The sequence below is a fragment of the Trifolium pratense genome, linkage group LG3 (genome assembly GCF_020283565.1).
Source record: "Trifolium pratense cultivar HEN17-A07 linkage group LG3, ARS_RC_1.1, whole genome shotgun sequence".
NCBI lineage: Eukaryota > Viridiplantae > Streptophyta > Magnoliopsida > Fabales > Fabaceae > Trifolium > Trifolium pratense.
Window position 1 is genome coordinate 32,958,023 of NC_060061.1, and position 12,729 is coordinate 32,970,751.

The following is a 12,729-nucleotide window of genomic DNA, read 5'->3' on the forward strand; positions in this document are numbered from 1 at the left end:
TAGGGGTCACAATTCATTTACACAAAATCTCAAACACTCAAAGTATCCATGTTAAGGCGAGAAACGAGTTATTCGAGAAAGATGTATGAATCGGTGAACCTTTACATTTTCTTTGTAACTTTTACATTCCAAATGCAAATTTATGTTTCATAAGTCTTTATTTTCTTAAAGCATTTACAAATTCTGCTTTTATTGGTTCCCTCGTTCGAGTGAACTTGCTTTAATTGCATTTAACATATGTTTCAGAAATCAAACATATTATTCTTTTATAAAATAAGGATGTCTTCAAAAATAAACTTCCAAGTTTCCTTTAACAAAATGCATGAACAATTGTCCCGAGATTTACTAGTTGATCTCTCAAGTAATTAATTTAAACTAGTTCAGAAATGAAATTTTTTCTAGATTCATGAATTGCATGATTAGCCAGCAAATTATTTTCCAAGCTTTGCTTTCCTCAATCTCCAAGTGGTAGGGTATGCCAGACAAAACCTAATCATTCAAGTAAAAAGGCACAAAACCATCTCTATCACATTAGCTATTTAGGTTATGTTGGACATTTACATAAATGTTATATAAAATAGTATTAAAAAAAATTAATAATAGAGAGGTGTCGAAATCATGTACTAGTGGGTTGTGGGTCGGTAATTTATAAACGAAAATGTTGCCGTGGGTCGGTGTGATGGTATTCATAACATCACATCATTCCTAATCAGCAGACATTTTTTTTTATTCTTTACAAGAAGAGGGCAAAGGCTAAAGAAAGAATACGAAATTAATTGAACATTTTTAAGCACCTAACGTAAGTTCTTGAAATATCCTCAAACAGATACTCTACAACTCCATTGAAGGACCTCTGAAACTGGACAAAAAAATAATATTTTGTTAGACTATATGAAACTAACCGATGAGTACATTTGTTACTTTCATGCAAAGTGTGGTTGGTCTAAACATGTCAAGGAAGATTAATAAGATAAGATCTTGGATTCGACAAATCAGAACGGGATAGCCCAATTAATCTTGCAATTATTTGTAATCATGTCCATTAGCAATTTGGAGTCACTTTCCACAATGAAATGCGAAAAATCATGGCGTCTAGCTATTTTTAACCCCTCATACATTCTCCACATTTCAACATGAAGAACATCATATGTTTCGATCTTTCGAGCAGTCATTGATCGTCAGAGTCTCGAACAAGGCCCCCACAATCTGCAAGGTCCAAGGACTCCTTATAAGCCCTGTCACAATTAAGTTTAACCCAATCTGTTTGTGATCTCTTCCAACCAAATAAAGAATGACAAGAATAGGATCAATAGACCGATGAAAGTCCTCAAAAATAGATTTGTTCCTCCACGTTCAAAGATTCCAACATGTCACCATAAATATAGATCGCCACTCCTCTTTGCGTGCTCCATACACTAGATTGGCGAGGTTCTTGAAGATCCGGTCCTTGAAATTCAATTAAAATAAATTAGTAATGTGAATTGAAGCAACTAACTTAATCCATACCTGGATTGCGTAAACATAATATCGAAAACATGGATGAGTGTCTCGTCACCATTCCCACAACTAGAGCAAATGAGTGAAAGTTTGGAGTTTGTGAAGACTGTTCAAGTCACATATCTTTTGTCAATCCCCCTCAGTATAGTTAGAATTTTGACATTGAAATTCATAGGCACTTGAACTGTGAAATGACAAATATTAGTACCTTTCCGATTAACGGGCCAAATCCATCAGCGTCCATGGGCGCCGGAAGGGACAACATCTGATTAATCTTGGCAGGAGGTAAATGTAACTTGAATTCAATATTCTAGTGAGTAGACATTTGGTTTTGTATATGATAATTTGACAAAATAATTTCGATCTTCATTGGATTATTACTCTTTTTTTATTACATTTTGAACTATTACTTTACTTTCATGTTTTTTATTTTCAAAATTAGATGTGAAACTGGATAATTAACTTTCTTGATTTTTATATTTTATAAAATAAACTTGTATTTTTATATATAATCGTTCTATTTTTACATTTTGCTAACATGTTAATGGCTAGTTAGTTTGAAAGTTTATCTATTAAAGTCTATAAAAAATGTGTTTCGTAAATTGATAATTATTAAAGACATTATTTGTACTCGACATTAGAGTACGTACCTCGAATTTTCTACATTCCCACTTTTAAGGTGTTCAAATGAACGTCCTAATACATCAAATGTCTTAGGAATCCTTAGAAATCTCAACTGCACTTATGAGATCACAACAAAGATCACGGTTGTATTATTATATATTACTACTAAAAAAATTCTATTCACATTTGGACAATGTTAATTTTGATTTAATTTATTTAAATTGTGTAGTATTATTATGCAAAAGAAACTTTCTTCAAGCAAAATTTGGAAAACAATTTAAGGAACTGCTTAAAAGAGAACCCTTCTTTGAAACAACCCTTCTTTTTATTCCACCAATGAAATTTACATTTACAATAGTTTACAATAGCATAATTTTGATAATAATCAACTTTCTTTTCTTTTTCTACGTTTCCGGTTTGATGAAGTTTCATCAGAAGTGGAATCGAGGCCAAAACATTTGAGAAATGCTACTGTGGCGGATTGGAAGAATTGACAAGGGTGGAAACTCAGTTTTGTTGAAGACTCTCCTGCCTCCATAATCTCTCCGCTTCTCATGCTTGAAGAACATCCTTTCTCGCCTTTAATACTTCGGTTCCGTCCACCCTGTTAAAGCAATACTCAATGCATCATCAATTGAGATGATAATTCACCAATACAATCTTTCAATTATAATTATATAATGCATCACTTATTTGATGTTTATTAAGAAAGATTGCAAGAAGAATTTTATATGATATTTTATTTCATATAGAATGATTGATTCATTCCTTGGGGGAAATATATCATGTGTTAAACTTTTACAAAAGGCACATCACTTTATAAAGAACTTTGGTACTACTTATTTCTGAATCATCATGCATTATAAAGAATTTGTACTACTACTTTTTAAGCAAATAAATCAAAAGAAAAATCATGTTGACTTTTTTTGTGACCAATTATTTTTCTTATCTAATTTCTCTAAAGTGGACTTCTACTCAAAACAATTTTTTGTATAAAAGGAAAAAAAAATCCCAAAAAGTGGACCTATTAAAGTTATCAAAATGTTTATTAGTCAATTTTTTTTTTATCAAAATGTTGTGATTTTATAAAAAAAAAAAAAAAATTTCTATTTCTGATTTTCTGAAATAAGAATCTAAAGGATTCACCGCATGTTTATCATTTTCGATTGAATTTACTAATTTAACAACTAAGGCTGAATTTCCACATATGAGGAATTGGACTCAAATCTTTTTTTTAGTAAAGACTCGGATTTGTGGATGAAGCACTAATAATATGAATTAAAAAAAAAATGCTCCCACTTGTGTAAATACAATGCAAGTTATAGTAATGTAAAACATTTAGAGAATTTATTAAAAGGTTAAGAAATGTGGATAACAACAAGTTATTTCTCGACAAAAACACTAAAAAAATGTGAAAGATTTCTCAGTTTTTTCTCTACTCTTCTCCCCCCTAAAGCCCTCACTTCCAAACTTTCAAAAAGAGCCTAAAATTTTATTTGGCTGTCACCGGGGCTCAACAAATAATTAACAACATATTTCAATTAAACTTAGGTTATCAATCAATTTGACCTTTGTCATCATAATTCTGAATTGAGCAATGCTATATCACTTGAAAGGGAGCATCATGAAGTAAAAAAATCATGCAATAAAAAATTGTCAGCTGTGTCGGAAAATATTCGTGAGATTGTAATTCTCGCTAGAAATAGCATTTTCCTTCTAAATTTCAATTTCAAATCAAGACCAAATTAGATGTCACAAACAAATCACTATTTGTAAATTCAAAGTTGAACAGATTACTATTTGCAAAGCTCTATCGCTCTTTAATCAAGATGAATTATTTCCCATTTTCCAGTAATAAGATATCGATTTCTATTAGTTATTATTTTTCTGCAATTTATTTGATAATATCTATAACTTTGCTATTTCAGGGCTCTGTTGTTTTCCACCTGTTGCACTTGCTTGGGATGACATATATGGACTTCATATATACCCAAATTTGAACAGTGAAACAATTTTTGTTGATTCCTCACCAGCACAGCGAAGTTCCACTCAGCAATCTGATAAAACCATTGTTCTTCTGCTGGTATGAATCACCTAAAAAACTAAAATGAACCGTTTTTCCAATTCTTGAACAAATAAAGCTAAGCGACATGTCAAATTTAAATCACTAGCATTCTGCCTGGACTTATAATCATATTTGTTGAATTTCTCCACTATTCTATGGGTTGACCCACATTGCTCTTATAAAAAGCAACATTTCAAGGTACTAAATAAAGGTTACAAAAAACCATTAACTTCGAACTATGCATTAGCAGAAACCTGCGACAGCCTGACAGATATTGAAATGCTACTTTTATAAGAGCAATGTGGGTCAACCTGTAGAATAGTGGAGAAATTCAACAAATATGATTATAATCCCAAGCAAAATGCTAATGATTTAAATTTGACATGTCACTTAGCTTTATTTGTTCAAGAATTGAATTGAAAAAACAGTTCATTTTAGTTTTTTAAGTGATTCATACCAGTAGAAGAACAATGGTTTCATCAGATTGGTGAGGAATCAACAAAAATTGTTTCACTGTTCAAATTTGGGTATATACGAAGTCCAGATATGTCATCCAAGTGCAACAGGTGAAAAACAGCAGAGCCCTAAAATAGCAAAGTTATAGTTATTATCAAATAAATTGCAGAAAAATAATAACTGATAGAAATCGATATCTTATTACTGGAAAATGGGAAAGAGTTCATCTTGATTAAAGAGCAATGATAGAGCTTTGCAAATACTATAGTAATTTGTTTTAGGCTGTTGAAAGCAACTTAATTATCCTTCCTCAATTCTTGACTTTGAATTTACAAATAGTGATTTGTTTGTGACATCAAATTTGGTCTTGATTTGAAATTGAAATTTAGAAGGAAAACATTATTTCTAGCGGATTACAGCCTCGCGAATATTTCCCAACACAGCTGCCAATTTTTTATTGCATGATTCTTATTCGTCAGGACTTCATGACGCTCCCTTTCTGGAGATATAGCATTGCTCAATTCAGAATTATGATGACAAGGGTATTGATAACCTAAGTTTAATTGAAACATGTTAATTATTTATTGAACCCTGGGTGACATCCAAGTAAAATTTTAGGCTCTTTTTGAAAGTTTGGAAGGGAGGGCTTTTGGGGGAGAAGAGAAGAGAAAAAAAATGAGAAATCTTTCACATTTTTTTAGGGTCCGTTTGGTGCGCTGGATAGGAAGACAGGATAGTATAAAATTAACATATCCTGTTTAAATCCTTTGTTTGGTGCACAATAGGAAACGATAAACTTAACCTATTATTAATCCTATCTTGTTGGTCCCTTTGTTATTTTAATCCTTAGTTTTGTTGGGTTAGCAACCTGATAGGATAAATCTATCACACTCGGAGGCGTAATTCTCTATTCAACACAAAGACTCCTCTTCGAATCCTGCTGTCAGCAAATCTCGTCCCACTTCTCTCACGCTCATATCCATCATCTGCAACAAACTCCTCTCTCCATAATTTTCCATCGTCGCTGTTGTTGTTTGGTGTTATCTATCCATGATTCCATGTCGTTGTTGAAAATGTTATCTTCATTTCTCTGGTTAACTTGTTGTGGCATCCATAGCTTTATCAATAGCTTAATTGGCTTCTTCTGTGGATTTTGTCTTTTAAGGCTTTATATTTGATTGTTTATTTTTTTTAACATTTATAAAAAAAAAATATGTTATCATGTCAATATTAAATATACATGCATCAAACACATGATAGGATAAAACAATGTTATCCTCTTTTTTATCATGTGTGTACCAAACACGAGATATGATATGTGTTTATCCTGTCACTATCCTATCATATCCTTATCCAGCTGCTTATTATATTTATATCTTGTCTCTATCATATCTTGTGCACCAAACATGCCCTTAGTGTTTTTGTCGAGAAGGATAAATTATGATTAATAAGTTTTTATTATTGAGAGTATTATAACGATGTTAGGATAAGAGTGCCAACAATTATGTGGTGGCTCCATAATCCATTTCCTAATTCAGACACAAACAATCTTATCAATTTGCATATATAGAAACATTGCAATGTGCATATTCAACACTATTCCGATTCAATTAAAAAAAAAAAATCACACTCTCACGATATATAATTAAAGATGACTAAAAATTAACTCACCGTCCCAAAATAAATGACCTAATTTTGACTCAGTGTACTATTTCGTATGATCTGCTTTGACCATATTTTTTTACTAATATATATATGTGCAAATATTAGCATATGAGATGATGTTTGATTTTTCTCAATGAATATTTATAAAATATACAAGTTTTATCATTTTTAATCCTACACATCTAAATATATTAACTATTAAAAGATGTGCATTAACAAATATAAATGTGGTCAAACAACATTATACATTTTTAGATATACTAATAAACAGCTGGGAGTAATTAATAATAATATCTTCAACAACAAAAAATATTCAGAAAAGTGAAAAACACAAACAAAAGAATACGACCAAAATAAAAAAGAAACTATGTGAAGACAAATAATTGGATTTTTTTTTTTTGGTTTACTAAATAATTGGATTTTTCATCGATAGTAAACGTGGCATTAAATTAGAATCGGAAATTGAAATAGTAGAGTTGGTAAGAGAGAAAAATTAGGTAGTGTAAAACTAACCTCCAGCGTAATCTGGTGTTGACGGTTAGTTGAAACAGGGGCAATTGAGTCATTGTCAATCTGTTGAATCTCCTCAAACAAAAAGCCTTTAGTAGAGGCGGATGAGGTTTCTGGTAAGGCGGAGACGGTGGCGGCGTCATCATCGAAAACGATAGTGAAGAAATAGAAAAGTGCAAAAAGGAGAATAAGAACAATTAACTGAATCCAAATCAACCATGGAATTCTATAGCTCCCTGTTGTTAACTCGTTGAACATGTTAATTAATCTGTTAACATGAGATTTGAATTTGATTTGGTGATGATAATTAAGAATTATGAGAGAGAGAGAGAGAGAGAGAGAGAGAGAGAGAGAGAGAGAGAGAGAGAGAGAGAGAGAGAGAGAGAGAGAGAGAGAGAGAGAGAAGTTTTGGTGTGAGGGTGTGTGTGAGGGTTGAATGAAGTGGAAGATACGTTAAGGTTCAGAATAAGGAAAAGAAAAAATGAATGAATAAAGTCCTAAATTAGTGTAAATAAGCTGCACGCGTGTTTCAACGCGTCGTTTGCAAACACTTTTTTTAACCTTTTCAAAGAACAAGAAAGAAAATGATGGCTATTGGATTTGGCTGGTAGTCTTCTTCACATGCATTACTTTGGAGTTAGGGTCGAAATCGGTGTGCTGCTCTGGTGACAGTAACATTATTTAAAATTACTTTAATTTTGGGCTAAGAAAGATGGGTGGGTGAATTATTGTAGTTTTTTTAGAAGGTTAAGACATACGTTAAGGAAAAAAAAATAGAAATTATTAAATTTTAATTTGTGTATTTTGACTTTAAAAATATTAAATTTATTGTATCATTAAATGTTGAATTTCTATTTTGGTATATCTTAACATGTGCCCTATGTGCCATTAGGGCACATGTTAACAAGACTTTTTTTTTAACTCTACTTTTATGGCTAATGATACGGTTGACCATCTTCACAAGTGGTCACCGTGGACAAGTGATCTACCAAATATGAATTTTACAAAATTTACTATTTGATTGAAAATTTATATTATATAGATCATCCATAAATTTTTTAAATTTTTTTAAAAATCATTTGATGTGTTATTGAGACCCATCAAGATTTACGTTATTTAATAAATCGTTAATCTTGATGTGTCTCAATAACATATCAAATGATTTTCAATTTTTCTAAATTTTTCCATGGATGATCTATATGATCTAAACTTTCAATTCAACGATGAATTTTGTAAAATCCGTATTCGTTATAATGTTATTCGTAATTGATCCACCATAGACCACTTGATGAAATGGTCCATATTAGAAATTACCCTACTGTCATTTAATCTACTATTTATTTTCTTTTTAAAAATAAATTTAGGATATATACTCCCTCCATCCCAAAATATAAGCAAAAGTTGGTCAACAAAAGTGAATATATTTGGTCCAAATCTTTAACCAAATACATCCAATTTTTTTGACTCACTTTTGCTTATATTTTGAGACGGAGAGAGTATTCTTCATTTCTTAATTAAATTTAAAGAAAATGTGAAGTTAAGTTACGGAGAAAGTAGGATATAATTAATAAATTGTACCTTAAAATATTAAAACGATACTTAAATAGAAACAAAAAAATTCTTCTAAAACGACTCTCTTTTTAAAAAGGACGTCGAGAGTAATTTTTAAGAAGTCGTAATTTTTGCATATTGTGTGAACATTTTTTCTAATTATTTTCCCAACAAGTGACATAAGAGCAAAAGTTTCGATCAAGAGACGAAGAAAAGTTGTGCTACAAAGAGAGATTAGTTATGATTTTATTTGTAATAGCGTTAAGATTACTTTGAAGTTGAAAATTCTCGTGTTTGATGGGAGGATGAACTTCTCTTTATGGCAATACACAATCCAATGCTATTTGGTACAACAATGTCTTGATTGCTCTCTAAAAAAAATAATAAGTGAGATGAAAGATCCATAATGGAGTATAATTTATTTATTTTTTTAAAAAAGTGACCAAAATTTATTTGACGCTTGCTGCACATATTAAATTGATTGTATTGAACGAAATTTGAGATTTGTTGAAATACAAATTTGCATCAACAATATTAACCAGATCGATTTATGATTAAAATAAATTTGTCTCACAGAAGATGAAGGTGATGCGTTTGACCATATTAATACGTTTAATGAGTTAGTATCTAGACTTATAAAAGCAGGGAATGATATCAAAGATGAAAGGGTCTTGTAAGGGCACATGTTAAGATATACCAAAATAGAAATTCAACATTTAATGATACAAAGAAATTTAATGCTTCAAAAGTCAAAATGCACAAATTAGCCTTTAATAATTTTTATTTTTACTTCCTTAATATGTGCCTTAAGGGCACAAGTTAACATTCTCCAAGATGAAAAACAAGCATTACTTTTATTGGCTTCGCTGCCAAAATCTTAATAACCATATGTTCAGTCAATGTTAGCAAGAAAGAGTACCTCAAAGCTAGATGATGTGGTGCAATCACGGAAAGAAAGTTAATAAAAAATGGGTGTTGATAAATCTTTCAAAGACAATCAAATAATGGTAGGTGGACAGAGAAATCATTATGGTGATTAATATAGTAAAAAGTTCAACAAGAGATATCACTATTGTCAGATGTCATTACTGTGAAGTGTTTGGTTACATACAAGTTAAACGTCCAAAAGTCATTGTTAACTGTGGTTTATTAACACTAAGAAGTAATATTTTTACACTCCAACATAATGAATCCAACGGGCAATCTAGTACTTGGATTAGATCTTCGCGGGTTCTTCAGTTAATAGGTTTATGATTGTTTCAAATTGGTGGTTAATCGGTGTGTTTGAGTAATGATAATTTACGTGCGTATGAACTTGAACTTAAAATGAAATAAAAACGACAAATTGTTGAAAGGTAAATTGGGTTTCAAACATCAATCGAGAGTTTACAACATGTGTTAAGAAGTGTATCCCTAATCGTTTTGTGTGTTAACGTGCATATGTTTTTCTGGCTTAGGCAATATATTTCTCTTTTGAAAATAAATTTCATAAGAGTAACTGCCTTAGGTCTTTACATGTATGTCAGGTGTCATGGTAACTGCACTTCAATAACCGTAAAAAATTGTTTGCTCTTAAAACATCAAATCAAATAAATTATAAACCATATATTCTCCTCATAGTAAACCTAGTTTTTCTTTTGTACAATAGACCTATAATTTAGATGAATATATAGAAAATAAAACTACAAATAGTTTGAGAGGTACATCATGTTGAGGGGAATTCATTGTAACCAATATTGGTTACTTGTAACACAAGTAATAGAGTTAGTTAGGTGATTTTATGTGATGAGTTGTGTGTGTTTGTTAGTTTTTCTGTTATGTTAGTTATTTGATCTTAATGAGGTAGTTAGGGGTAGTTACTAGTTTGTTAGTAACTTAACCCACAAGCAACATATTATAAATAGTGGTGTAAAGTGAGTAAAGTGTGATCAATAACAATAATTTATTTTTCTCTTAATTCTCTCTCAATTATGTGTGTATGTTCTTACTTTAATTAAGTTCCAACACATCAAAAGAGAAAAATCACAAGAAACCAAAGTCGCCTAAAGCACTGGTGGAAAATAACATAGAAGCTCCTCAACACTCAAGACAAGAGCATCAACCACCAAAAATCCCCCGGACCATGCCCATCTCTAGGAGACTAGGACCAAGAAGACACTCAAAAGGGAGGAAACCACCAAGAAGAACAAACCAACCATTATTTATATATTCCTTTGTCATTATATAAAGGCTTAACATTTTTTGTTTTAGATTGGTCCCTTAAAGAAAAAAAAAGGTCCAAATAGGTCCCTTAAAAAAAGGTCTGAATAGGTCCCTTGAAGATATCTTTGTTAATCAGTTTGATCCCTAAAAAAAAGTCGGAATACAACCAAACTGATTAACAGATATGTCTTTAAGGACCTATTCGGACCTTTTTTTTTTAAAGGACCTATTCAGTTTTTTTTTAAGGGACCAAATGTGAAACAAAAAATATTTTTAAGGGACCGTTTTACTAATTAAGCCTTATATAAACCAATCATTATTTCTCCATTAAATAATTTACGAAGGAAACATGAACCACTCAACTAAAACTCCAGTGAATAATTAAAATCTCTTGCTTATAATAACATGTTAATTTATCAAGTGTCATTCCAATAACACCAAGCTCCACTATTTTATTTTTTAATTCTTTTTATTTTTGTCCATTCAAAACAAAGTTCCACGAATGCAAAATAGAGTAGCTATGATATTATGATATGATTCAAAGATTGGATATTCTGGCATCCATAGTTTGATCCAAATTATCATTCATTAAACATATTATTATCCCAAAAAATTAACTTCGAATCAAACTCTAAACTATTTAACATATTTAATATCACAACCTTTATATATATCTCAAGAATCAATATCATCAAACAGTTATAGGTAACAACTCTAGCTAACAATTAAACAAATATAAGTTTTTTTTTACCACCAGTATACGGTCCAATCACAATTACAATAAGATCGAACCGTGATCTTCCATATTAAGTGTAGTGCCCATCACCACTGGACGACCAACTAACGATCGGTAATATAAGCTTTTTTTTTCTTTCTATTTAAAGTGTTTCACATCTCATCACATGCTCAATTAATAGATGGTGTAAAATTAAGACAAAAAAAAAGGTTCATAAATAAAATTAAGGTCCGAAGAACCATCTTAAGCCGCAAAACTCAAAACAAAACTTGAACGTACAATTCTCAAAACTTGTAGTAACCAATTACCATTTCTCTCTCTCTCTTTCTCCCTGATGGCACTGATCTTCTCTTCCCTCTTCACATTCACCAATCAATGGGGGAGCCAAGATCATCATACACATCAACATCTCCAAATTCTCCAAGATCATCATCATCATCATCAACAACAACATTACCATCTCCACCACCACTTCCTCAGAAAATATCCCTCATCGAACCTTCCAAAAAACAAAAACACAAACAAAAACCTTTTCGTGTTTTCCGTTCCGTTTTTCGATCTTTACCCATCATATCTCCTGCATGTAAATTTCCATCAATTCAAACCGGAACCGCCGAAAGCCACCATAAAAACATCGGTGGAAGCACCGGTATAAAAGTATCCGGTACATTGTTCGGTTACCGGAAAGGACGTGTTAGTCTCTCCATTCAAGAGAATCCAAAGTGTCTACCTTCATTGGTAATTGAACTTTCCATGCAAACAAGTGTTCTACAAAAAGAAATGGCTGCAGGGATGGTGAGGATTGCGCTCGAATGCGAAAAACGACAAGATAAAGATAAGACATTGTTGATTGAAGAGCCTTTGTGGACAATGTTTTGTAATGGGAAGAAAACAGGTTATGGTGTGAGGAGAGAAGCAACAGAAGAGGATTTAAATGTTATGGAACTTCTTAAAGCAACTACAATGGGTGCTGGAATTGTTCCAATGAAAACTGAAGTTGAAAATGTTGATGGAGAATTGGCTTATATGAGAGCTTCTTTTGAACATGTAATAGGGTCTAAGGATTCTGAGACTCTTTATATGTTGAGTCCTGAGGGAAGTGATACTGGTCCTGAGCTTACTATATTTTTCGTGAGGATTTAAGAATTATTAATTGTTTTGTTTAATGTACAATTTGATGATGAAGTTTAGTACATATATACTTCAGAGGAAATCCAATTCCTTTTGAGGATGGGTGGTGCATGGTGAGTTAATTAGGCTCTGTTTGCTAAGGATAAATTCTGAGCTTATAGCTTGATTATAGCTTATAAGGTCATATGAATAAAAAAAATCCTGTTTGATAAATAATTTTCAAAAAGAGCTAATTATAGCTTGTTTTATTATCTTATAGCTTATTTTTCAAACGCTATTTTAAGTAGTATAT

At 31.5% G+C, this 12,729-nt stretch overlaps 2 protein-coding genes across 3 annotated transcripts; one reads left to right on the top strand and one right to left on the bottom strand.

Moving 5' to 3' along the window:
* Positions 1–2,424: 2,424 nt before the first annotated feature.
* Positions 2,425–7,275, bottom strand: LOC123917402. 2 transcript variants are annotated; one of them, XM_045969104.1, is made up of 3 exons: positions 7,223–7,275; positions 6,821–7,172; positions 2,425–2,725 (listed from the first exon to the last, which is right to left on the bottom strand). In XM_045969104.1, the coding sequence occupies exons 2-3, from the start codon at positions 7,073–7,075 to the stop codon at positions 2,507–2,509; spliced, it is 474 nt and encodes a 157-aa protein (XP_045825060.1). In that variant the 5' UTR covers positions 7,076–7,172; positions 7,223–7,275; the 3' UTR covers positions 2,425–2,506. The 2 variants fall into 2 exon arrangements, with proteins under 2 accessions (XP_045825060.1, XP_045825059.1); XM_045969103.1 differs by having other exon boundaries at positions 6,821–7,261.
* Positions 7,276–11,498: 4,223 nt separating this feature from the next.
* LOC123917107 (protein MIZU-KUSSEI 1) lies at positions 11,499–12,661 on the top strand. The gene has a single exon (XM_045968737.1). It carries the CDS (start codon positions 11,682–11,684, stop codon positions 12,447–12,449), a length of 768 nt encoding a protein of 255 aa, XP_045824693.1. The 5' UTR covers positions 11,499–11,681; the 3' UTR covers positions 12,450–12,661.
* Positions 12,662–12,729: the final 68 nt, after the last annotated feature.

Coding starts and splice junctions, on each gene's coding strand:
- LOC123917402 (XM_045969104.1), bottom strand. CDS start 7,075: ATGTTCAACGAGTTAACAACAGGGAGCTATAGAATTCCATGGTTGATT. Junction 2,726..6,820: donor AACACCAGATTACGCTGGAG/GTTAGTTTTACA, acceptor TTGCTTTAACAG/GGTGGACGGAACCGAAGTAT.
- LOC123917107 (XM_045968737.1), top strand. CDS start 11,682: ATGGGGGAGCCAAGATCATCATACACATCAACATCTCCAAATTCTCCA.